The sequence below is a fragment of the Ascaphus truei genome, chromosome 2 (assembly GCF_040206685.1).
Source record: "Ascaphus truei isolate aAscTru1 chromosome 2, aAscTru1.hap1, whole genome shotgun sequence".
NCBI classification, from domain to species: domain Eukaryota; kingdom Metazoa; phylum Chordata; class Amphibia; order Anura; family Ascaphidae; genus Ascaphus; species Ascaphus truei.
The window spans coordinates 313,423,636-313,451,192 of NC_134484.1; the positions used below are offsets into that span (position 1 = coordinate 313,423,636).

Below are 27,557 nucleotides of genomic sequence, written 5' to 3' on the forward strand. Positions count from 1 at the left end.
TGGGTTGCGCGCGGGGCTTGCTTTGGGCTTCCCCCTCCGTCCCACGTGGGTTGCGCGCGGGGCTTGCTTTGGGCTTCCCCCCTCCGTAGGGAGCGGAGGGGGGAGGGAGCGGAGGGGGCTAGATTGCGCGCGGCGCTTGTTTTGGGCTTCCCCCTCCGTCCCACGTGGGGAGCGGGGGGGGGGGGGGGGATGAGGGTGCGAGGGATTCTGGGTTGCTGGGGGGAACAGGCCGCGCGCCGGGACCAGACCACAGGATTTGCCGCCATTTTTTTAAACTTTTTTTTTAACCCAATCAAGGAGGGGGATTATTTATTTATTTATTTAAAAAAAAAAAAAAAAAAAAAAAAAAAAATTGGCACGAGCAGGGGAATTCATTGAGCTGCAGCACGGGTCGCCAGCTGCCTAAATCCACTCGCAACGGGCGACTTGTTATCATTATTTGTCGAGCACTGTATATATATATATTATACTAACCACTATTTTGATATATTTTTCATCTCTATTTTAAAATATATCAAAGTTTGATTTTTAAATTCTACAATATTAAGGTGCACCATAAAGGGATTTTCTTTTTTTGAGTACACTTGTCTCCTCTCTACCCTGATGATCTCCCAGGTAACACACACCTATACATTAAATCACTATACCAAGTTTGAGCGAGGTTTCTCAACAGCTCTTACTTTGCTGCTACAATTATTCTATAATGGGAAGTGGGAAATAGGACTTCCAACTCAAGTTTATGGGACATCTAAAGTAGCAAATCGGACCGTCTTCAGGCCGAAATTCTCCATTGACGTAGATGGGAATTTTGGCCAAAAATGGCCCGAACTGTCCCTTCAGCAGATATAAAATAAGCCTCTTAGTGTGTGCTCTCCATTATACTGTACATGCCACTTTATATTGTGCTCTCCATTGAACTGCATGACCCCTGCACAATAATGAGAAACTCCAAGTTGGGTGCCAAGTAAAATTCTCTGCTAAAGGTTAAGTTTACTTTAAAAAATGATAACAGTATGAATTTCATTTAAAAATCTAATGATTTTGATACACACTCACTTTATTTATATTCTATATTGTAATTCAGAGGAGGCCAACTCTAGTTTTCATGGGCCACCAACAGGTCAGGTTTTAAGAATATTCCTGCATCAGCACAGGTGGCTCAATCACTGCCTCAGTCATTTTCACTGAGCATTCTGTGCTGACGCAGGGATATCCTTAACATATGACATGTTTGTGGCCCTTGAGGACTGGAGTTAGTCACTCTTGTTCTAATGTAATGTCAATAAAAAGGAAGAGGGTGCCAAACATTAATTGAAAGACCCAGGACTCTACATTTGCAGACTTTTTCCTGATCTCACAGAGAGCCATAACCTTTTTTTTTCCACCAATAAATTATTTTAGTAAGTATTGTTACCTTTTTGACCCACTTACATTGCATAGAAAATGTGAGTGAATAGATACAATAACAGGATGGCCAAGTCCAGACCTCAAAGGCCACCAACGGGTCTGGTTTTAAGGACATCCCTGCTTCAGCACCGGTGGCTCAGTCAACGACTAAGGACTCGACTGGACTTGGCCACCCCGGCAATATAAAATTACATGCGGGGACTGGCAGCCATACAGTAGTTATGCATTTGCACCTCAAAAAATTATTTTTACATTCATAAATTTTGTTTCAAAAGTTTTAGACGCCGGGCATCTTAGGTAAAAAGCCAAATTTGTTTTTTTAAAGCAGATTCACTTCTAATGTAAAACTACTTCCTCTAAATGTTATTTACGGTCTGCTAAATTGTTGGAACATTTATTTTTTATGATAGGCAATTTATGAATTTTGTTTGGGATTTTTGTTTTTCCACGCAAGGCACTTTGTGAACTCCTTCCTGCTATTTACTGTAAAATGCTTGATAAGCTGCCTAGCCAAAACATGCACAATATTTTATCATTGTGGCATGAGTAATAGTTGATGGCAAACAATAACTCCTTGAAATAGAAAGATACATAGGAGAATTGAGACAAAAAAGTACAAATATCAGTCCAAAGTAATTTGTAACTCAATGGTAAATAAATACTTTCCATTTCTAACATCTACATGATGTATGTTGGTTTTCAAAGCACCAAAACCCCCTTGTAAAACATAACTTTATAGTATTTCAGCTTAGCCTATATCATTTCTCTATGTATTATATCTTTCTGTATGACATTTCAGTGTTGCTTAAGAATAGAACAACATCAATCTAAAAAAAGCAATTATTCTAATGCTAAAACTAGCTAAATGATGCTGTCATTTTCCTAAATGCATTTATTTAGCACGAGCCATTTAGTAAAAAAACAAACCATATGATTCAAACTTTACTCAACCTTGTAGCATCCAATCTTGTCAGCTGAATGCAACTTTGGTTCAACGTAACCATTCCATGGCTAAAAGGCTCAATTTTTTTTTGTGTTTCTTTACTGCCCTCTTCATCTCTTGCATCTTGACTTGCTTTAAAAACATGATGCCATCACTAATACAGCATAGGGAAATTGCTATGCGGCTAAAATAACCCATTGTGGTTTTGTAACCGTGTGCGGACGCAGCACCGAAGACATTAAGGGGCCGATTCTATAAGTGGGTTATCGAGGCCTTTTTGGCCAAAATGCCTACTGATATTCAGTAAGCCTTGATAAGTGGCCGATAAAGGCATGAATCGTCAATCTTGGTTCTCGTCCAAAACACATCGCCGGGCGAGCGGCAATAAGCAGGTTCTGAAACTCATGCAATTCTAGGAGACCCGATTAGTTTATCAAGGCTAATCGCGGCACTAGAATAGCGAGTTTCTCCCCAAATCCTCATACACTGGGATTCGGAGGATGAAGATTTCTTACGGTAAAATAAATATTGAATGTACGTAATTGTCTTTTTTTCAGGTTATTTATTGTATTTATTTCTTTTTATGTTTTTGCTTGCCCATTGACTGATAATGTATTAAACTGTGCCCCTTTAGGTTACAGATAAATACAGTGACAGCCAGTGCATTTTTTGGCAAATGCTTGTTTTCAATTGATTGTTATTTTTTCTATTTCTGTTTATTGTTTGGATTAAATTGTTTGGAATTTGGATGGCTTGTTTTAGTACATTTTAGGATTGGTCAGCGTTTTAAATTAATTAATTGTTTTGTTGGCTAGTGGTTTAAATTAATTAATTATTTTGTTGGCTAGTGCTTTATTTCTTGAATTGGTTGGATAGCTTTTTATTTAAGTGTATGCTTATATTTTGGAATAACAATTTAAATTATTTTTCTGTTATAGTGATTTATTAATTTTATTGATGTGTACTATTAGGCTTTTTATTTCTTTTATTGTTGGGGTGTTTAGGTGCTTGTGTATATCTTTTATTATTATGTATTTTTGGCCTTCATGCTTTTTTAGTAGGTTGCCCATTGACTGCTATAGTGGCTTATCATGCCCATATTATATGGGTATGATGTACCACTATGCCAATCAATGGGTAGAGGGTGGGTATAGTGGGCCGGGGAGGGTGGTTAGACCTCCTAGGTGAGTAGCGGGGGACAAGGGTTAACCCCTTAATTACTATAATGGTTATAATCGCTAAGGTGTTTAAGGGGTTAGGGGCCATTAGATTGTATTTCCTTATGTACTCTTGCTGGCAACGGAGGACATGGACCTGTAGTATGCTGAAGAGGACGCCCTTCACGATGGCAGGGGTAAGTAGAAAGTTTTATTTACTTTATTTAGGCTTGCTGGCTAATGTTTAATTTTATAATGGGCAATTGTGCGCTTATCCATATCTGGATAATAGTTATTTTGCCCATGAATGTAGTGTATGTGTTGTGGGGGGTTGTTGGGGATAGAGGAGGTGGGTAGTAGGGCTGTTTATTTTTGTTTCTTGGGGAAGAGGGATTGGGTGAAGGGGGTAGTAGCCCCAAGGGTGGGTGTTTAGGCCTTCCGGTGGGTAGCTGGACTGGTTAACCCCTTCATTACAATAGCAGTTCCCACCACTATGGTAGTAAAGGGGTAAACTGCTCCTGCAACCTTCCAGGCAGGCCTAACAACCAATCTTGGGACTACTACCCCTTTCATCCACCCCCTCTGCCCCAAGAAACAGGCTATTGAGCTTTAACCCCTTGATTGGCTTAGCGGCTAGCTGCTAAGGTAATGAAGCTGTTTTAATATACATTTTAATACTGGTGTAGATGAGCAACGGGTCTCCGGAGCACAACCACGTTGATTTGATGTTCAGGGAACCCCTGCTTCCCGAGATACAGGCCCCATTATGTGGTTCTGGTATCTCCTATGCATTTAAATCCCACGGTCACGTGACACGAGACATTTAAATGCATAGGAGATACCGGCACCACATAATGGGGCCTGTATCTCGGGAAGCAGGTGGTCCCCGGACCTCAAATCAATGCGATTCTGCTCCGGAGACCCCCTGCTCATCTACACTAGTATTACAATTTTTATTAAAAGCTTGCGATCGCTGGCGAGATATGCGGCGGCAAAATCGCTGCAGGTCACTGGTTGAGCCCGTCTGAGTGAGGTGATCATCACATCGCCGGCTAATCGCCCGTTTTGGGATACCATGATAGCAACGCTCAAAAAAATGGCGGCGTAACCGGCGCAGTGTTTTTTTTTTATGAAGCCTTATAGAATAGGCCCTTAAGTCTTACTACATCAGTACTTCTGCAACTTTATTATTTATTATTATGTATTTATTATAAAAGTGTTACATTAAACAATGTTTAAAATCAAATATTAAGTGTGTAGATATTCTTTAAAATCACTGCTATAAAGATTGAATATCTGTGACACCACCATAAAAAATACAATAAAGGGAAACAAGATGGGAATTTACATGAGGGCAAACAAAAAACAGCATGTGGTTATAATAATAATAATAGTTTTGTTCTTGTATAGCGCTGCTATTTTTACATAGTGCTTTACAGAGACATTTTGCAGACACAGTCCCAGCCCCGTAGAGCTTACAATCTATATTTTGGTGCCTGAGGCACAGGTAGATAAAGTGACTTGCCCAAGGTCACAAGGAGCCGACACTCGGAGTCAGTGTCTTTACTCACTGAGCTGCTCCTTCTCCCTGTTCTTCTCGCTGTTTATTAAGGAAACAAAAATCCCACTGTAAGTGCAGTCTGGTGCAATTCTTTTTCCCTACTTTTATTGCAAGCAGATTTTGATACATTGACCCACTATTAAAAGTTGTATGCATGTGAGATGTAATGTAATCAATGACATGAATGGCAGCTTCTAATTCAGACACGCATGTGGGCATCGCATCTCATATGTGCAATGTAACTGCCATGGGAGCAACTTAAGATGATGCTTTTAGAAAACTATCTTCAAATAACAGGATAATAAGGTCAACTTGCTGTCCAATATCAGACACTAAATGAATAATCCTGAATGTCATTTTCACAGTACAGTAGCTGCAAAGTTCGTTTTGCCCTCATTAAACTGTAAAGCTGCAGACCTGAAAAGACCTTAAAGCTATGGAGCAGAAACTCAGAACAACTCAACAATTGTATATATTAGAGTGTTTTAAAGTACAGTAAAGCAGCATCTATTTTTAAACTCCCCCCACCCCCTTAAAGTACTGGCAAAAACATATTGATTTTGAAAGAATGTACTGTAATAGCAATCATTGTACCAGACATGTAGTGCCCAATTAAGATATTATTTGTGCAGTTGTGGTCATTATACAAATTAAAAAGATAAAGACCAAAAGGAAAAGGGATTAAAACACTAATGGTATGTATTGTAAAGGCAGTACTTTATGAAAAGCCATAAATAATCCCTTTTAATTTCCATTACAGCAGTGATACTACATGCCCGCTACCCCACTCCCCCTTTCCCCCTTCTTTTTATATAGAAAGCATGTGAAAATTAAAACATTCTTACCCAAGATGGCAATTGTTTGGTGCTCCTGTTATAAATCTGTAAAAATTCTTATTGTGTGCCTAACAAAATGACCGCCTTCTAACTTTGTGCTGCAGTCTGTGACATGCTGCAGCTCCAATGTCACACTGTATTTACAGTATAAGTGTAACACTTTATTGCTACAGCTTTTAGAGCAATAGACAGTCTGCTGTTTGGAACACCGTGACAGCTCTGTTTGAGATACTTTGTTGCCATAGGGCAGAGATAAAAAAATGTGTGTCAGAGCCTGCTTCAAAAGAGGAAGTGGATGACTTTCTAAATGGTTGCTGTAGTAAAAATTTTTAATTAGGAGTTAAAAAATATATGCTGTCAGCAGTATTATCTAATACTACAGAACAGATTTATTTAAAAAAAAAAAAAAAATATATATATATATATATATAGGATTGTTCACATTTTGCCGCTTTTTATAACAATACATATCTCTCGAGATATAATCAGATGTTCTGACTCTGTTACATGGCTTTAAAATATTTAAATAATACCCTACAGCAGTGGTTCCCAATCTGTGCGCTGCGGCGACCTGGTGCGCCGTGGCTTGCCTAGAGGGGCGCCGCGATAATCCTCCCCACCATCCCTCCTATTATCCCACCCCACCATCACTACTTCATGCCGGCCGGGCCACAGGGGAGTGGCTGCAGGTTAGAGGAAGCCGGGGGCAGGGTTTCCGCTTTGTGCAGAGCACACAGTGAGTGTGTGTGTCTGCCTTCCCGCTCCTGGCTCCTCTGTCTACTCATTCCCTTCTGCCCCGGGTGGTAGAAGGTAGGGGGTGATAGGAGAAGGTGGAGGTGATAGGAGAAGGTAGGTGTGTGTGTGTGGGGGGGGGGTTGTACATTTGTCTGTCCAGTAACTGTGTGCAGGGAGCTGCCTGCACAGATCTCCTGCCTTTCCTCCCCTCCCCCCCTCTCCCTGAGAGTGTGTCTGAGAGAGTGTGAGACAGTGTGTCAGAGAGTGTCTGAGAGAGTGCCTGAGAGAGTGAGAGTGTGTCTGAGAGAGTGAGAGTGTGTCTGAGAGAGTGTCTGAGTGAGTGAGAGTGTGTCAGAGAGTGTGTCTGAGTGAGTGAGAGTGTATCTGAGAGTGAGAGTGTGTCTGAGAGATTGAGAGAGAGTGTGTCTGAGTGAGTGAGAGTGTGTCTGAGAGAGTGAGAGAGAGTGTGTCTGAGAGTGAGAGAGTGTCTGAGTGAGTGAGTGTGTCTGAGAGTGTGTGTCTGAGAGAGTGAGAGTGTGTGTGTGTGTGTCTGTCTGAGAGAGTGAGAGTGTGTGTGTCTGAAAGAGTGAGAGTGTGTGTCTGAGAGTGAGTGTGTGTGTCTGAGAGTGAGTGTGTGTGTGTCTGAGAGTGAGAGAATGTGTGTGTGTGTCTGAGAGAGTGAGGTCTGAGAGAGAGTGTGTCTGAGAGTGAGAGTGTGCATCTGAGAGAGTGAGAGTGTGTGTCTGAGAGTGAGAGTGAGAGTGTGTCTGAGAGTGAGAGTGTCTGTCTGCGAGTGTGTGTGTGTGTCTGTCTCAGAGAGTGTGCGTGTGTCTGTCTGAGAGAGTGAGAGTGTGTGTGTCTGTCTGAGAGTGAGAGTGTGTGTGTCTGTCTGAGAGAATGAAAGTGTGTGTGTCTGTCTGAGAGAGTGTAAGAGTGTGTGTGTGTCTGAGAGAGTGTGTGTGTCTGAGAGAGTGGGAGAGAGTGAGGTCTGAGAGAGAGTGTGTCTGAGAGTGAGAGAGTCTGAGAGAGTGTCTGAGAGATCGAGAGTGTGTCTGAGAGATCGAGAGTGTGTCTGAGAGAGTGTGTCTGAGAGAGTGAGAGTGTCTGAGAGAGTGAGAGAGTGTGTGAGAGAGTGAGAGTGAGAGTGAGAGAGTGAGTGTGTGAGAGAGTGAGTGTGTGAGAGAGTGAGTGTGTGAGAGAGAGAGTGTGTGAGAGTGATTGTGTGAGAGTGAGTGAGTGTGTGAGAGTGAGTGTGTGAGAGAGTGTGTGTGTGTGTGTGAGAGAGTGTGTGTGAGAGTGAGTGTGTGTCTGAGAAAGTGAGTGTGTGCATCTGAGAGAGTAAGAGTGTGTGTCTGAGAGAGTGAGAGTGTGTCTGAGAGTGAGAGTGTCTGTCTGCGAGTGTGTGTGTGGGTGTGTCTGTCTGAGAGTGTGTGTGTGTCTGTCTGAGAGAGTGAGAGTGTGTGTGTCTGTCTGAGAGTGAGAGTGTGTGTGTCTGTCTGAGAGAGTGAAAGTGTGTGTGTCTGTCTGAGAGAGTGTAAGAGTGTGTGTGTCTGAGAGAGTGTGTGTGTCTGAGAGAGTGGGAGAGAGTGAGGTTTGAGAGAGAGTGTGTCTGAGAGTGAGAGTCTGAGAGAGTGTCTGAGAGATCGAGAGAGTGTGTCTGAGAGATCGAGAGTGTGTCTGAGAGAGTGAGAGAGTGAGAGAGTGTCTGAGAGTGTCTGAGAGAGTGAGAGAGTGTGTGAGAGAGTGAGAGTGAGTGTGTGAGAGAGAGTGAGTGTGTGAGAGAGTGAGTGTGTGAGAGTGAGTGAGTGTGTGAGAGTGAGTGTGAGTGAGTGTGTGAGCGAGTGTGTGTGAGAGTGAGTGTGTGTCTGAGAGTGTGTGTGTGTCTGAGAGAGTGAGAGTGTGTGTCTGAGAGAGTGTGTGCCTGAGAGAGACACCAACTGCACACTGCAACTGTTAGGTATGTATATACACCTTTGTTTTTACTTTGGGCGCCGCGGAAAAATCCTGATCGCCTTGGGGAGCCTTGAAAAAATCCTGATTGCCTTGGGGAGCCTTGAACCGAAAAAGTTTGGGAACCAATGCCCTACAGTATACAGTATACCATTTTTTTTAGAGGGTTTACAAATGTTACACTGTGCTTTGGTAGTCACAAATTGCATGTCAAGTTTATTTTTTAAACTTTTTTTTTCTTGCTTTGTAATTTGATGGAATATGTTTCACTATAAAGTGTCCCATTTCTGACCCTGCTTAAGAACAAAATTGAGATACAGTACTGTATCTGTGGGGACAAAGGTAAAGAATCCCCAATACTGCAACATGTTCAATCAATCCATAAATCCTGTTTTCAATTTACCTGATCAGATTTGAAGCTCTCATTAAGGGTTTTGTTTAAATATTTTTTTTAACCAACTGTGTGATATGTTTAATGCACGGTTGAATATTAAAGTTGCAGACCAATCAATATCCTACAAGTGCTTTTTTTGTTTTGTTCATAAATCAGTTCTGTACTATGAGAAAATACTTGTAACATTTTTTTCTAAACAACTCTGAATGATATTTGTAATGTATTATAATGTAACAAACATTTTTTGTTTCTATAGAAACCATTTACAGAGTCACATCCCCTTCCTCTTCTAAAACAGGCCCTTTTTAAGCCCTGCCCTCTCCCTAGCAGTGCACCAATTGTACCTAGTGACTGCCTGGTCACATGATCTTCCTCACAGAACTTTCATCTTTGGTCCTCTTCTGCTGCACTGATTTAGTGAACACCCGAGCCGAATCTTCACCGATCGATCACAAGAGAATGAATCGATTGGCAACTTAGCTACAGTAATTACTTCATTGTGTGGATTGTATTGGTGCACGTATTAAAGGGGAAAAAATCAGATAATAATTTAAAAAAAACGGTAGCTTGGACAGCTACTTTAAATGGAATGTCTTCTAAATCTTTCTTTCATAGACCTTCTAAACCATCCTGCAGTACTCATCTGAAATGGTTGATCTTAATGACAGGGATTCTACCTAAGCCACATTTCAAGAACAAATAATAGCATGTTCTTGTGTAGCGCTGCCAGTTTTACGTAGCGTTTTACAGACACATTTTGCAAGCACAGGTCCCTGTGGAGCTTACAGTCTATGTTTTTGGTGCCTGAGGCAGAGGGAGATAAAGTGACTTGCCCAAGATCACAAGGAGCCGACACCGGGAATTGAACCAGGTCTGGGGCATGTCCCAGAAGAAGTTTAAACTCAGATGAAACTAGTAGGATGAGGGTTTCTTAGTAGATCTCCCTATTTTCTGTTATATTCAGGACTTTTTAACTGTCTTTCTATTTGCTGCAAAGTCTTATTTAAAGGCTATTGGGACTGTTATATCAATTTCGGAATTGAGCCCTGTTGCTAATCGCACCGAGTGAACGGAGCCAGCGGTATCCCCGTTTAGGGGAGTGACGTCACCATCGGAGGACCCGCGCAACTGCTGATTACAGCTGAGCAGTGAAGCTTCGCGTCCGAGCACACAGACGGAGTGAGCGGTTCCTAAGATTATCAGCCCCTTTGATGCAGCGATCTGAAAGTATTTTACTGATATGCCTGTTATTTCTACTACATTGTAAGTAGCCTTTGTTGCTTGCGCAATAATTTTATTCATAAACGTACTTCACCATATTGGTATCTTTTTCATTTATAGGTACATCTCGTTGTGGAATTAGAATATAGGACTTGTTCACGTATTTATCCTTCAGGTGTTGTACAGTATATCCATGCACCTGTGTCTCTGATTTGTGCCTGTTGTGTTTTTTTTTGTAATATATATATATATACAGTATATATATATTTTTTTTAAGGTGCTTGGATTGCCTTTTAAGCAATCGTTGTCAAAAACTATAGCCAACTTCTGGAAAAAGGAAGAACCTCCACCAATGACAATGACTTTACAGAAATGAAAAGAACTTAATTTTATGGAATGTCTCACAAGTCTGTTAGATGGATCTTTTGATAAATTCTGTGAGATTTGGCTTCCCTGGGAATCTTCACAATATATGAGAATTTGAACATATAAATATGTCAATGTAATTTTATCTGAATTGTACATGGTACAGTTATTTTTAAATGTATATGAATTATACTATGTCCCCCTTATCCTCCCTTTCCTCATCCCTATTATTAATAATGTTGAATGTAGAAAAGTGATGAAGGGATTGCATTTTTTTAAATCGTTTTTGCAAATGTCTATTTCTCCTACCGAAGATGCTGGGTGTATGTTGAATTGTAATATACTGTATGTCTGGTGCATAGTCAATAATAAAAGACTTCAATTAATAACCCCTTATTAACTATAGTGGTCATGAATGTACTGTATATGTGCCTTCATGTCTGTTATGTAAACTAGAGTAGTAGAAGAGAAAATAACATGGAGCACAGCAGATCAGAGAGTATTTGAAGCAGGATCAAAGTTAAAAAAAAAAATGTATTAAGACATAGTGTCCGTGAAGAGACTGATACGTTTCCCGCCATAGCTGGCGCATTATCAAAGCAACCAAAACGCCACCAGTATTCCGCCGCCAGGACACGGCGCTGACGAGCCATCTTTAAATGTCCCGCGGGACATTTAAAGATGGCACGATTGGAGCGGCCTGTCTAGGCAGTGTGGCAGTTCCGCGTGGGACATTTCAATATGCAGTTGTCGGAGAGGGCGGTCGGGCACGGACATTGCAATAAATGTTGGGCCTAATATTTATTTACGAGTCTCTGATGGTTTATACCAGGGGTGGCCAACGCCAGTCCTCATGGGCCACTAACAGGTCAGCTTTTAAGGATACCCCTGCTTCAGCACAGGTGGCTATATCAATAGCTCAGTCAACGACTGAGCCTCTGATTGAGCCACCTGTGCTGAAGCAGGGATATCCTTAAAACCTGACCTGTTGGACTGAAGTTGTCCACTCCTGGTTTATATGATATTTTAAAGGAGCAGTTCCTCCCAGGCATCCCTTTTTTAACATGTATAGAAAGCAGGGGGTTTTCCTGAATGAACTGAACAGCGTAATTTCAGCTCCAGCGACCACCTGCTTTCCGAGATAACCTAGCGGAGAAGGTGCCACCGATATTCCCTGGAGGTTTAAATCTCCTGCTGCGTGTGACGTGGGAGATTTAAACCTTTGTTTTGTTTCATCAGGAGAGCATGCTACCCGTGGCACCTTCCCCGCTAAGTATATCAGGTACACAGAGTGAATTAAAACAGCTCAGCTCCAGAGACCCCCTGCTTCCTATATATGTAAATAAAAAAGGGGGCATATATACATAGTATATAATTGATAAAAATATCATAAAATCATCACAGTCGCATATAAATTGTTAGGCGTAAATTTCCATTTGTTTACATTAATTCTAAGTGCAGCTTTAAGTCAATCCAGTTTTTCCTCAACATCTACATTGAGCAGGCAGTCTATTAGATACCTTTCAAAAGGCACCTTACAAACACAGTGCAGCTACTAGACGGATTCCAGCTATTTCAATGCATTTCCACAAGCCACAGCCTGGTTTTCTTAAAAAGGCTTGGTAAATAATGTGGTACAGCTTCTTCCAGACTGCATCAGAGTGCTTTGCAATATCGCGTCTTTGGATTTGGTCCGGACCCCCACTTAGCAAATACATTTTAACATTAGTGACATATTTATCTGGATATTTATCTACATTCCTTTACAGAAAGTGAGTGAGCCACGGTTTGGTTTTATGAAGGCACAATTAGTAAAACGACTACAATTGGTTCTTTGGTTCAGCATAAGGTTACCTTCAAAGAGTGCATCTTTAATTCATATTTACTCACAGAATAAAATAGAATAAACGGCATCACTGTATTATTTACTGTACCTGAGAACAGAAAGAACAATTCATTTTGTAGACCAGCTCTCTGCATTTTGACTTGATGGCATTCACCTCTCAGCAGGATTACTTCACAAGTCAAATCTTGAACCAATTTTTTCAACAGTTCTAACATTTTCTTTTGAAATGCAGTGTTTAAAGGGCTTTCGCATGGGGCTGAATGATAACGGACCGAAAACTCATAATTAAAATTTGGCTCGATGTAAGCTGTGAAAAAACAAAATGCAAAGTTAAAAGCACAATCACAAAAAGAGGTATCTGAAAACATCAGACATTACAAATTTGCTTTTCAATGATCATTTCTGCATAAGTATAAAAATGTTTTATTCAACCCCTTTTCACATATACTATTCATTCAAGGGAATACTATCTAAAACATATCTTATCTTGAATACATAACCGTTTTAGAATTGCAATTGCTGCAGTTGTTATTTTTATTTCTTTTAGCGGAACACAAATTAGCGGATATTACATTTAGCCATCTACATTGGGGATTAATTGTCAGTCATCTAGCTGCAATAGTGGGACAATACTAATGCAAAATACACCCCCAGATTAGTAAAACAAAAAAGTCCTATTGCTTTAAATAGGATTTTCTAACTGTCATAAAGCTACTGTACTGCTGTTCCTTTACAACAGTTGTTCCCCAGTTTTTTAAATGGTGGACTGAGATTATTATCAAATGTGGGCATATCCCAGGGGTGTCTCCTGGAATCTACTCTTTATCCCTGTTACACACTTACCACATCTTTTGGGCTCAAATATCACATCTATGCTAACGACGCTCATTTTCAACTACAGATCTTACACATGTTGTACAAACCAAAGTCTTTGAATGTCTAACAATATCATAATGGCTAGCCCTCCACCAACTGAAACTTAACATGTCAAAGATGGAGTTCCTCATACAGTACTTTCTCCCAAGTCTGACCTTATTGGCCCCTTCTCCATCACTGTTGGCAGCACTATCATACACCCAGAAACTCAAGATGCTGCCTACAGTATGTGTCACATTTGACTCCTCCCTCACATTTCCCTCTCACATTCACACTATTGCTAAAATCTGCCATTTTTTTCCACCGTAACGCTAAGATACGTGCTCTTCTCTGTCTCTCTAGTGCTGAAACTCTAAAGAATGCCCTCATTCTCTCCCGTCTTGACTATTGTAATCTACTACTGTCTGGCCTTCCTGTTACTCACCTTTCTCCTCTGCAATTTATCCTAAACATTGATGCTAGAATCACTTCACTCTCTCCTAAATCTGACTGTTTCACTCCTCCTGAAATCCCTCCACTGACTTCCCATTAAGTCCTGTATTCCTTTCATTCTCCTCTCTTTCACAGTCTTAATTTGTCGCTACATCCCTGTTCACCTCTTGTGTTCTGCGCAAGGATATCTTCTATCTACCCCTTTTGAATAGAAACTGCTCTCCCACCTCACTAACTTCACCTTCCCCCTGGAATGCCCTTCTTGTAAATACAATATCCCCCTTCATGATCCTTCTCAAAACGTACCTGTAGGAGGACATGTGCAGAGGTACACAATGGAGACTGTTGTAAGGTGAAATTATAACAAGGCTTTATTGTGCCTGTTGCTTTAAACAGCAAAAAAAATCAACATAAGCGAAATAGTGAGCCAACCAAAAACCCCTATCTCTGCTTTGGAGACTATCTATACATGTAGCTCAGCCCTCTCTGACTGGGTTGGTTAGCTAAGCTATTTACCAGCCCCAAATCATGGAGACATTTATCAATACAAATAGACATAGATAATAGTCTTATACGAAAAAGTCTTATCTGTTAGCTGGGCTGCTGTAGGGGAAGCTTCTCTGCTCTCCTGGAACTGCACCCTTGTGTGCACAGAAAATGTCAGGCTCCAAGTTTAGAATCTTGTCCCTTTGTCTTGTGGTCAGCTTGTCGCTCAAGACATCTGCCCTTCCTTGGTTCAGCCCCATTGTGGACTAAGGAATCTCTGCTCTGTCTCCAAAGTTCAGCTCAGGTGTGAGCTAAGGAGTCTCACTTCCTGTCTCAAAAGACAGGCTTTTCTAAGCAATCTAATCAGGCAGGTGGTGTTAATTAATTGCCTACCAGCAGATAACCACCACACTGCTGGATTAGAGGCACATTTGTGAACAGGGATAAGTCCCCTGTTAGATACCTCCCCTCTTTGTGGGAAGCTCGGGCTTACCACGGCCAAAGCCCATCCTTCCACTCTCATTCGAGATCTTTCTGTGACTTGAATGAGAGTGGATGGAGGAAGAGAACCCTCTGTCCCGCTGGGATTGGAGCCCTTTCTCCAGTTTATTTTTGTCTCCTCCTGAAGGTGCTTGAGATTAGCACTCCTCAGTTGCTCGAGGAGGACTTTTTCCAAGTAAAGTCTTTTTACCGAATGCGCGGTCATGAGATTTCCGTTGCGTCAGGCAATCCTCTTTTTGTAGACAAACTGTATGGCAACAGTTGTAGAGCAGTTAGGACTAGCCCTTAGAGTTTTCTACTCCTGAAGCGGTCTTTCTGCACCTCCCCCACACAACGGAGTCGCCAGTTCAGCTTCTTTGGGACTGAGTTGCACCTCCACCTCCCTTTCCAGAGAACGTCCTATCTTTTCAGCTTCCTCACTCTCACTGTACCCTTGTCCTCACGGGCATTAGCTACTGTGGGATACTGGTGCTTGGGCAGAGCCAATAACTTTTCCCGTATTGGAGGAATCTGTAAGTAACTGGTCTGCAGAGTCTCAACCTGTTTGAGTGCGTCTTGCAAGTCTCTTCTCAGGGAATTTATCTGCGCACTTTGCTTTCTCTGAGTCTGTATCAGTGTCTCCTTCATATTCTGGAGCTCTGTAATTTTTGTCGTCAAGGTTGCCGCTGCGTCTGTTTTCTCCTTGGTGTACTGACTCAAGGGAATGGAACAGTCTCTCTGTCTCTCCAGCACTTGCTCCAGTTTCTGAGCCTTCTCACGCTCCCTCTCATACAGAGTCACCTGGTATCGAAGCTCCGCCTCCAATGATGCTCTGAAGACATGCAGCATGGCCTTTAGCTCCTCATACTGCTCTATGGGGACATACTGTTTATTCAGACGTTCCTGCAGCGCTTGTACCGCTTTAGCAGCCTGCAGCTTTTCTTCCTGCAGCGTTTGCTGCTTCTCCTCAGCATACTGGAGGTGTGTACGCAGACCTTGCTGTTGGTTCTGCAGTCGGTGCTCTGCTTCAAACTTTTCATCCTTCAAAAGTTTATTTATTTTTTAAAGCACGTGCAGCTTTTCATTCTTTCCCTTGACGTGTTCTGTCAACTCAGAATTTTCTTTTTTTAATCTTAAATTTTCTCTTTTTTCAGTCTCTGTACTATTCAGAGACTCCTTGCAGTCCACCTTCCATTTTTGCACATCTGCTTGGAGGCGGGCTGTCTCCTGGCGTGAGACTTGCATCTCCAGGTTTAGGTTTTGAAGCTCCTTCTGAGAGACTTTGAGATCTAGTTAAGATGTAGGATAGTTTTCCTTGAAATGTCCAGCTCCTCAGTGAGACTGTGAAGTTCCTTTCTGGAGACTTCCAGTTCTGTGCGGCAGCTGTTGATCTCATGATGTGAGGCATCCAGTGCTCTGAGGAGTGTATGAACCTCCTTCTGAGATACGTCTACCTCTGTTCGGACACTGTTGACCTCCTGTTGTGAGGCATTCAGCTCTATGAGAAGAGTGTGCATCTCTTGCTGGAAGACTGTCATCTGCTTCAGTGCCTCCTCATACTTCTGCTTCAGCTTAGCCATCATTTTATCAGATTGGCTCTGCTTTTCATCCATGGCGGTAATAGTAGAGTTTGCAGTATCTAGCTCAGTCTTGAGATCGTCCACTTCTGTCCTGGCTAAAGAGTACATTGTGAGCACATCTTTCTGTAGCTTCACGTTATTTTCCCGTAGCCAATCACAGTCACGCCTGGCAACCTTCAGGGCATACCCAGGGCTGGTCAAGGGATCGTCACTCACCGGTTCCGGCTCCGCTTCCCTTGGATGGTTGGTTGAGGTTTTTTCACTATTAGCACCGGACAGACACTTCTTTGGGGTACACGACTTCTGCCTTGGGCCCTCTGGATATTCGGTCATCCGCGGGACGACTTCTCCATTTTCTCTAGGCTGCAGGGCATTTCAGACCCCCTTTTCCTCCACAAGATCTGCAGATGTGTCTGTTCCTTCCACGGTAAGTGAAGAACCGCTTTTCTTTTTCTTTTTTCGCCTTTTTGTTTTGGATGACACCGTCCCCTCAGGGATACTGGGGTCTCCATCTTCATTTGAAATTTTAGCAGTGTCACTGGATCCACCTGGCTTTTCTTGCAACTATAATAGCTGACGGAAATATTCGGTGATCCACTGCTCCCGCTCTTTCTCCTGCCAATCATATTCGTCATCATAGGGAGCGGTCTTTTCGGTTCGTACCGAGTTCAGGCACCCCCACCATTCTTGGGGTGTTTTGTGGGTGTGACTCGGTTTGGGTTCCCCATAACAGATGTCTTCCTCCTCATCGGACTGGAAGGGCCACTCTTCCGTGGGGTAGAGTTCATTACAGGAACGCTGTATTTTGTCCTCCATTTTGGGGCTATCAGGTATATTTTTCTTCCTGACCTCAGGAGGCGCTATTGCAGCTGTTGTCACTGTATTTGCTAGAACCCCCAACAGTTCTAGTCCTACAGGTGGGCATATTTTGCTTGTAGAGGTCGTAGCTCTCACAGGCCTCTCTGTTGACTTTTTCTTCCCTTGGGTAAGTTTTACAATATTAGCAGTTCTGTGCAAGCATTCACTCTCATCGTCTGAGTAAGGCCTGAAGGGACACTGCTCCGTGTGGTGGGGTTCTTTACACCAGGAACACATTTTCTTCCCTATTTTTACAGAGTCTGTATTTGACTTCAGCTGGGTGGCCATTTTAAATACCCAAGGTTCTATTTCTTTAAATACAATGCTTGCTAGCTGCCCATTTTCTGGCTTCAGCAAAGGCATTTGCTTTAAACCATTTACTTGCTATGTGCAATCCCTCCGCTTCAGCAACAGAATTTGGTTTTCTGCTTGAGTTCAGTAATTGTCAGTCTCATCTTTGGGTATTATGGCATTCACTCTCCCAAGATACATAGGCAGACTTTTTTTTTTTTTTTACTTGCAGAAAAAAAAAACCATTCTTTGCAGTGGAATATTTCTTTCACTCCCGTCAGGGTAACTCAACACTCAGCAATTGGTTTTGGAATACCTTTTACACAGTTCAGCAATCTCTTTTTCCCCTGTAGGGCAATTTTACACTCAGCATTTGTTTGCTAAAAATTCCCCTGCTTCAGCACAGTCTTACATCAATTTTCACACTTTTCTGCATATACGCCATTCACAGCTGGTAGTCCTATGCGGTGTGTTTTCTGAAGCCAGGGTCACGTTTGATGTGTGAATGGCTCCCCATAGCATTAACACAGTTCCCTTTTAAATCACTCCAAGCCCTGTAATATTTCCTCACTTTATTGGGAAAAGCAGCAGAACACAGATACTTGTGGATGGTATGTAGTGGTGATTATTAGTTAGAAACCGGTAAAAAGAGATGGCCTCACCATGGGGGATGAACAGAGAAGGGGTTCTGTACTCACTGTCTCCAGGGTGGAAAAGGAAGTGAGGGGCAGTGTGGGTAAAGGGAATAGTCTAGGGGCAGACTATCACTGAACAAACAGGAGGGGGGCAGACTAGCCCATTCTGGTGAGGATCTCAGAAACTGCAGTAGCAGCTCACTGATTCCATGCCCGGGGGCAAGAAATGCAACATTGTTGCAAGTTACACAGGCACAGTATGTGTGTGCAAACTCCATGCAGCTGGGAATAAGATCTGACAGGCAGAAGCTGCAAAGGAGAGAGGGGGTGAGTCAGAAATGTAGTTCTTGTTCCATGACAGTGTGGCAACCTTTATTTGCAAAATCAGTACCGCTCGTGGGTCACCATCTGTATTCACTGCTTCAGTGAAACTTTTGAAAAAACAAACACCTATCCCTTTTAAGGGCTGACTCACTTCTTCAACCCTGACTATGGCTGGAAGGCAAAACCCCTATTTCAATGACCATATTACACTTTGTGATAGGCAAATAAGATTTACCTGCTTCAGCAGTCTCTCTCCTCTTGGGATTGGGGAAAAGAGTCCATCTGTGATTTTGTAGGTTTCAGTGCAGTGTAAGTTTCCTGCCTGGGTGTGTATCCCTTTAATTCTGATCTCTGCTGCAGGTGAATCTTTGTTTTTGTTGCTCAGGTTTGTTTGCAAGACTGTATGCAGGCAAAAGCAAAAATTCCACAGGCAATCTCCGGCCCTTTAAACTTCAAAGGCCACCTCTCATCCCAAATTTCTGACACCATATGTAGGAGGACATGTGCAGAGGTACACAATGGACACTGTTGTAAGGTGAAATTATAACAAGGCTTTATTGTGCCTGTCGCTTTAAACAGCAAAAAAATCAACATAAGTGAAATAGTGAGCCAACCAAAAACCCCTATCTCTGCTTTGAAGACTATCTATACATGTAGCTCAGCCCTCTCTGACTGGGTTGGTTAGCTAAGCTATTTACCAGCCCCAAATCATGGAGACATTTATCAATACAAATAGACATAGATAATAGTCTTATACGAAAAAGTCTTATCTGTTAGCTGGGCTGCTGTAGGGGAAGCTTCTCTGCTCTCCTGGAACCGCACCCTTGTGTGCACAGAAAATGTCAGGCTCCAAGTTTAGAATCTTGCCCCCTTTGTCTTGTGGTCAGCTTGTCGCTCAAGACATCTGCCGTTCCTTGGTTCAGCCCCATTGTGGACTAAGGAATCTCTGCTATGTCTCCAAAGTTCAGCTCAGGTGTGAGCTAAGGAGTCTCACTTCCTGTCTCAATAGACAGGCTTTTCTAAGCAATCTAATCAGGCAGGTGGTGTTAGTTAATTGCCTACCAGCAGTTAACCACCACACTGCTGGATTAGAGGCACATTTGTGAACAGGGATAAGTCTCCTGTTACAGTACCTCTTTAACTTCAAATTCAGTAGCTTCAATGTATTCGCCCCTTATATGAGCACTTCCAATAACCCCATGCATACACTTACCACTCCTACTGTATGTTCTCCCTACATACACACTTACATTGTAAGCTTCTTGAGGCAGGGACAACTTTTCCTTACATTTATTTTTACGTTTAAAAGCCTTATTGCCATTACACCCCGTATTATTTTGTTGCGTATATTACCCCTGTGAAACTCTACAGTATGTACGTGGATGGAGCAATACAAGTAAAGATATACATACACATATTGTGTTACACTGAGCCAAGATTAGAACCGAATCCCTTGAAACATTGTCATGTGTTGTTATAGCATTGTGTCAACTAGCACACACTTCACATCTACGCAAGCAATGTTGCATTCAGAACATCTTCAACAACTTAATGGCTGGCGGAGTTTACTAAACATTGCTATGCAATGTGTTATAGGCCCCGCCCAGTAATGAAAGTAATGAAAGATCTTACCAAACTCATAGAAAACATACATAAAAAAAATCTCTAGAAAATAAACTTGCACAAGAATATGTAGATATGTATACTACATAATTAAATGTCATAATTGGGCTGACTCTCTTGAGTACATTTACTATCTCTCATTATGCATGAAAACAGCATTGATGCCATGAGTACCATCTCTCCTGTGGTGGTGCCGCACTGCAATTACATACAGTAATCAGTACGGGTGGAATTTTAAAATCTACAGTATGTGAGCTGCAATCATATAATAGAGAAGGCATAAGAGCAATGGGAAGATTGTACTTTCATGAGCTGAGAATGAGTCATTACTGTGTCACCCACACCCATTAAGAAAACAAGCTTCCATTATCATTTCCTGCCACATAGTGAATGCGTCTAAATAAACTAGCACAATATAAAAGAAAAGCAAAAACACTCCATTCTGGAATTACAGTACACACAAAAGTTATGCATGCTCTGGTCTATTCTACTAATCGAACAACAGAAAAACGTCCAAGATTTGTGTGATTTAAAAAAAAAAAATAACTTTAAAGGCACTAAGTGGCATCATTTTTTTTTTTTTAAACTAATAACTTGTGTGTTAAAATTTTGATACGCCATTTTTAAAATGGCACTAAGATAATCATTTAGCGTGTGTGACTTAAACCCGTTCGCTGCCTGAGAAGCATAGAGAGAAATAATGTACTTCCGGCCACATCTGGAATCTAAGTGGAAAGATGGGGCCAAAAATATATTTTTAGATGAAACACAGAAGTTATATAAATACAAAAAACACCACATAATATTGCTATTACACAAATATACATAGTCGGCTATTTACAATCTTGTTGTAAAGGTTGATTAATAATTCATTATGCTTATACTGCTCCACTTACAGGCGCTCACAGATTCTCTGTGAATCTCAGATTTGAAGCCAGTCTCACTGATTTTTACCATTAGCAGTGTCATACAAATGATCAACATCTCACTTAGAAAACTCAGCATTTTTCCCATTTAAATTCAATGTTTGGGTCCTTAACCCCCAAATCTCACTGATATACATTATTGCTCTATGGACTTTCTATATACTGTTTTATAGCCTTGGTACTGATGTTGCATTGTCCCCACTAAAGGTTTACCCTCAATAGCCCTTTACAAAAGCATACAGTAATGTATTTAATGTTGCATGCTATTTGTTATTCTGTATATCTCACTTAGGCTTTCAGGCCTTGATCTGTTCATCTATATACAGTAGTAACAAAAAAAAAACAAACAAAAAAAACAGATGAGCATGTCTTTACTGCTGCATCAATATTAGCAGATTTTTTTTTATCTGCTGCAATAATTTTTTTTGTACATTATGATTGTTTTATATATGTTCTGCTGTCATTTCATCTTTTCAAAGTCATATTTAGTGTTCAGTGAGCCCTTTCCCCAAGGAATGAGCTGCTGATATGTAAATCCATATTAAACATGAGACTTTAATTAACCAAGTATTCTTCTGCTTAGATTTGGTTGCTCTTCAGAACTGAATTTGGGGAACCCTGTACTATAGGCAGGCGTAAAAAAAAATTCACCAGGCCCCTAAAAAACAACACTCTTGACCGGTGTTTCCACTACAAAATGTCCTGGTCCAAAGCCTAGATTTCCTTTTGTTTCCTGGTTATGTTATCAAATTTCCTGGTCCAAAAAGTAATTATTTTATATTAAACACATAGTGGAAGCTCTATGTTTTGCAGGAACCCTGTGCCATAAATTTATGGGCCCTAGACCAAAATATTGTACAAAAACATTTCTAAGCAAAAACAGAAAGGCCAGTGCAACATACAAAATGACATCACATATAGTTCAATACTTCAGTGCTTATCTGCTCATGAGTAAGGGTCATTTAATTAAACCCTTTGGCCAAAAGGTTATAAACATTTTTAACCTTTTGTTTTAATTTTCGGATGTAGCACAACAACTTATATTGCAAGTTGTATACAGGCATACCCCGCATTAACGTATGCAATGGGACCGGAGCATGTATGTAAAGCGAAAATGTACTTAAAGTGAAGCACTACCTTTTCCCACTTACCGATGCATGTACTGTACTGCAATCGTCATATGCGTGCACAACTGATGCAAATAACGCATTTGTAACAGGCTCTATAGTCTCCCCGCTTGCGCACAGCTTCGGTACAGGTTGGGAGCCGGTATTGCTGTTCAGGATGTGATGACAGGCGCATGCGTCAGCTGCCATTTGCCTATTGGGCGTTATGTACTTACTCGCGAGTGTACTTAAAGTGAGTGTACTTAAAGCGGGGTATGCCTGTATGTCAAAGGGCACTGGAATGAAGAAATAGGGAAAATACCATGGGCTAGGGCTTTTTGTTTGTTTTTGTATTATGAGTTAAACCTGTAAATAAACCCCTGTTCCACAAATTCTAAGTTTTCTGCCTTTGATCTGGAACATAAGACCCCGCAACGTGATGGAAGCATCACAATTGGTGGGGAATGCAGGCAGTCCACAAGGCAGTGAGTAGTGGAAACTATGGAGGAATTGCTGACCGCTTCAGTGCAGAAAGTGCTACTGTCTAAATGCAGGGCTTACAACAGATAGCAAAATCACAAACTGTAAGTACTGCGTTGTTAGTAGAGCAGATGGCGCTGTCCCTACATCAGACTCTAAAAGAAGAGCAAAATGAGGCGCACCTTCGCCTACACCAGGAACTCCTAGTGTTGGGAGAGAGAATTACCACCCAGACTAACACGGCCCCACAGGTCGCTCACCATGGAAAATCTCACTTCATCCAGAAAATGACAATGGACGATGATGTTGAGGTGTACCTATCGAATTTTGAGCGTACAGCAGCACGTGAAGGGTGGCCAGCCAAGCAGTGGGCTGGAATAATTGTTCCCTTCCTGGTGGGTGACTCACAAAAAGCCTATTATGACTTGGAAACAGAGCAAGCGAAAAACTATGACACCCTGAGGGCAGAGATTATGGCACAGCTAGGTGTCACTGTCGAGGTTTGAGCACAACGGTTCCACTCCTGGCGTTACCATGCAGGAAAGGCTCCACGCTCCCAACTCTATGACCTCATACACTCTGTGCGGAAGTTGCACCAGCCTGAAGCATTTACAGCTTCTGCAGTCGTTGAAGGAGTCGTCATCGACCGGTTCCTGAGGGGTCTCCCTTGCACTGTCCAGAAATGGGTTAGCCAATGTGACCCCAAAGACGCAGAGAAGTTTGTCACCTTAGTGAAATGTCACTTGGCTGCCGAGGAGATGTCCATGAGTTCAAGACCAGATGAGTTTTCCGGTCCCGATTCCCGCACGTCATGAGGTCCGGTAAGACTGTTCCTCAGACTAACAGTCCACAAGGACTCATAGACTCACATAAAGGAGTTGGAAGTCCCACTGCCCCTAGGAAGGACTCTGGTCCCAATATTTCCAGAAGACTGGAACCAACCCAGTTTTGGAAAGTATACAAAGTGCTACAAATGCCATGAACTTAGACATCTGGCCACAGCTTGCCCTCTGAACTCTGACCGAATGCAATGTGATATTTCTGTGGGGTATTTTGGGGGCGGGGTTCCTGCGGTTAAGCAGACTGTTATAGAGAAGGGGAATTAAGAGAAAAATAGGATGTGGGAAGTCAAACTAGATGGGGTACCTGTGAGAGCAATGCTTGATACTGGCAGTACAGTTACGTTGGCACATCTTGTTAAGTTCGAATTACTGCCAGGAATCTAGTTACAGGTAACCTGTATCCATGGGAATAATCGTACTTACCCGGCTGCATGAGTATACATACAGAGGCGGCACACTTTATTCTAACTCGGCTCGAGCCGCAAGCCGGGAGGTTTCCCGGCTTGCTCGTTTTTTTCCCTCGGCGTGCCGCGCATCATCGATGCGCGGTCACGCTTCATCGGGAGCGTGCGCGCATGCCCAGGGCTCCTCGAGGGAGCCCTGGGTTCCTCTAATGTGGGGGATGGCGGTGGGGGGCTCCGGGGGACCCGGTGGACCCGGAGAGGAGAGGGGGTGCTTCGATCGGAGGACCGATGCTCCGGCGCGCACACGGGGCACCTCGGCGCGCGCCCGGTATCTGTCGCGGCCGAGACCGGGCAAATGTTAGAATAAACTCGGCCGCGACAGTAGAAAACCCCATCGGCCCAGTACATTATCAGGTCGGGGTAGTGTCTAACCTGTTTTATGAGGGTCGGAATTTGGGAACTGTGGGAAAGAAAATCTGATTGTGTACAGGATGTACCCTTAGGATCTAAGGTCCCCTATCCTGTAGATCCCGGGTATGGCGGGTGAAGAACTAGCGGTTGAGAACCCTCCAGAACTAGAATTTGAGTTTCAGGACTTACAGGTTGCTCCCGTAAAATGTGTCTATGCCCATCTAAACGATTTGACGCTAGTAAATGCCATGGCCACAGTAATCAGCAAAAATGGGATACCAGTTAACCCCGACGTTACTCCATTGCCACCCTACTTTATCTGCAATAATGACTTATTGTATAGGGTAGAAAGAGAAGACCCTGATAGGTTAGAGCAACTTCTAGTGCCAAAATCCTTTCGAAGTCAGGTGTTACGTGGGCCATAGCCATATCTTGGGGGGACACATAGGGGGTAAAGAAAACCACTGATAGAATAAAGGCACGATTTTACTGGCCGGGCCTACACAAAGAGGTAGAATGTTATTGTGAGACTTGTCCAGAGTGTCAAATGGCCTCACCAGTAAAATCGTTCCGTAGTCTGTTAATGCACATGCCCATTATTGAAATTCCTTTTGAAATTATTGGTATGGATCTGGTAGGCCCGTTACCAAAGTCAGCACGGGGCCATCAACACATTCTAGTCATTGCAGACTAGGCCACAAAATATCTGGAAGCGGTTCCTCTCCGGAATACATTAGTCCGGGGGATAAGGTATTAGTACTAGTACCTACAGTTGAAAGCAAGTTTTTAGCCACCTGGCAGGGACTCTATGAAATCAAAAGAAAGAGCAGGAGAGGTTAATTATAGAGTTAACCAGCCTGGGAGGAGGAAGCCAGAACAGTTATACCATGTAAATATGTTAAAGCCCTGGAAAGAGAGGGAACAATTGGTTGCTGAAGTTCAGACTGTTCCGTCTAGGGAACCGTGTATTCCTGAAATAAGACTTGCTGACACCTTGTCTGGCCCTCAGAGACAAGAGGTTAAGGAGTTCCTTGTGCGCAATGCCCGAGTTTTCTCCCCTCTACCCAGAAGAACCTCGGTCATTGAGCATAACATCCATACAGAGGCTGGGAAGGTCATTCATGTTAAGAGAAATAAAGACAAAAAACAGCGCACAACGCTCATAGTGTAGTAAATTCGATATAAAAATATATTTTAAAAGAGCGTAAGTATCCTGCGTACATCAGGTAAATTCTTTACAAGCATTTCATGTTACAAAACATGAGTTACCCAGCATTGGAACGGGACAGGTGAAGAAACCGTCGTCATTTACTGGCTCCCGGATGGTATCTGGATAGCGTCGCTCTCCTTTCGGAAGCTGGTCCCTCACAGGTGGGCACAAAGAATCCTCCTCAGGAATAGACGTCTCGGGAAGTTCCCTCTCACGGAAGTCCTGACTGATGTATGTACAGAGAATCTCCGGTTCTTAGTGTCCAACGGAACCCATTACCCCTCCTCCCTTCACCACGCGGTGTCACTAGTAATCGTGACCCGGTTGTACTGGTTAAATGGAGTATAAGTATAGGGCAATAGTGGAAAATAGATGGTAACCACAGTCCCAGTGTTCGTAGGAGTAAGAGACTTAGACTCAAAGTATACACTGAAAATGCAGAGCAGCTGTCAGTGACGTCACTGCTAGAGCGCTGTGATAAAGCGATTGAAGCAGGACAGTTCACAGATCCGTAATGCTACTATACAACAGTGCTAGGGCCCTAATGTCATACAGCAGTAAAAAAAGGAGTATGCTGCACACCACAAAGAAAAAATAAATACATACAGTTTACCGGTACTGCTGGTTCAAGGAGTACCTGTCAGAGTAATTCCAGGGCAATACTCAGGAAAAAAGGGGGATCCAACGCTCTACAGTTTTGATTATAATGCTAATTTATTTGTGCCACACAACATTTTGACCTAAATAGGTCTTTCTCAAGTGACTAGTGACAGTGTAGTTTCGTACCGGCTGTTTTCCGAACAGTGCTTTCTAGTGCGTCCACCGCATACATCGTGCAGATTTAATAATCGGATGCCGATACACGCACAACGAGTGTGCCACGCATAGGACACAGAGGATCCCCGTTCCAGCCGTCATATTGGTGTGCCAGTTGATCTCGACTGGAGCTGGGGATATCACGTGTTTTATGTGCCCATTTGATTTTATGACACTGTAAGTGTTAATTTTATTGCGTGTATAAAAGATATTATTGTGTTACGCTATGGAAGCCTCTCTTTCCTTTCTAAAACCCTGATTGGTGAGGCTGCCGTGTATGCTGTCCACATTACATCAGATATCCAGCTGTGGGGTTGTTCATCTACCATTACAGAGTCAAGCATCTGCCACTGATCTCTGATATGACTGATTACATCTGACACCATGTGAGTCTCCATTCATTTGATACATTCTCATCACATCGTTTGAATTAACTTTATTTGCACTATTTTGTGCTTTTCTATTTTTTGCATATTGAAACCTGCGCTCCCCTGTTTTCCCAAGACGTACCGTTAAAGAGGAGGTACAGAAAATGTTGGACCTCGGCGTATTTGAGGAATCGTTCAGTAACTGGTCGAGTCCTATTGTACTGCTGGTTCTTAAACCGGATGGCTCGATCAGGTTCTGCAATGATTTTAGGAAACTAAATGCAGTCTCCAAATTTGATACATACCCCATGCCCCGGGTGGGCGAACTGATAGACAGGGTAGGCGATGCCCGATACCTAATCACCCTCGACCTGACTAAGGGGTATTGGCAGGAACCACTAGTGTTAGGCCACTAAAAAAAAAACTGTGTTTTCCACACTAGGTGGGCTGTACTACACACCCATAATGTACTACCCTGCGGTCTACATGGGGCTCTGGTAACCTTTCAAAGGTTGATGGATCGGGTGTTAAAACCCCACATGGACTATGCCGCGAGCTACCTGATGATGTGATCATCCACAGTGATGACTGGGACTCTCATCTGAAAAAGGTACAGGTAGTTCTAGACCCCCTAGAGGAATTTGATCTGATGGCAAACCCTACTAAATGTGTCATAGGTTTTTGAGTCTCAAGTGGTTCCAAGCATGGAAATGCAGACGCATTGTCCTGGGTATACACCTCCCTCTATGTAAGTGCTCACACGATCACAATTGAGCAAAGGGGGTGGGAGGATATGTGATGTGCTCATGCAGAAGGTGTTTGAGGGGAGGTACATACAGATGCAGCCACCGGTATTAGACCACTTGCCTGGGAACATTTGTAGCTATCTCGCAGTAACTCGTGAGTTGGTCAAGAGCAGGCTGAAATGACCCATCGAATTAACACAGCGGGGGTCCCATTCAAACGCAGGGCCAATGGGCCATTATTCTGGCT

The 27,557-nt window shown here is 42.6% G+C and overlaps 1 protein-coding gene across 1 annotated transcript in view; it reads right to left on the reverse strand.

Annotated features, from left to right (window-relative positions):
* Positions 1-27,557, reverse strand: part of ZPBP (zona pellucida binding protein) — a 229,959-nt gene that overhangs the window by 105,987 nt on the left and 96,415 nt on the right. Inside the window, exon 5 of the mRNA XM_075586462.1 lies at positions 12,505-12,723. Coding sequence (XP_075442577.1) covers positions 12,505-12,723 — 219 coding nt within the window. The remainder of the gene's footprint in view (positions 1-12,504; positions 12,724-27,557) is intronic.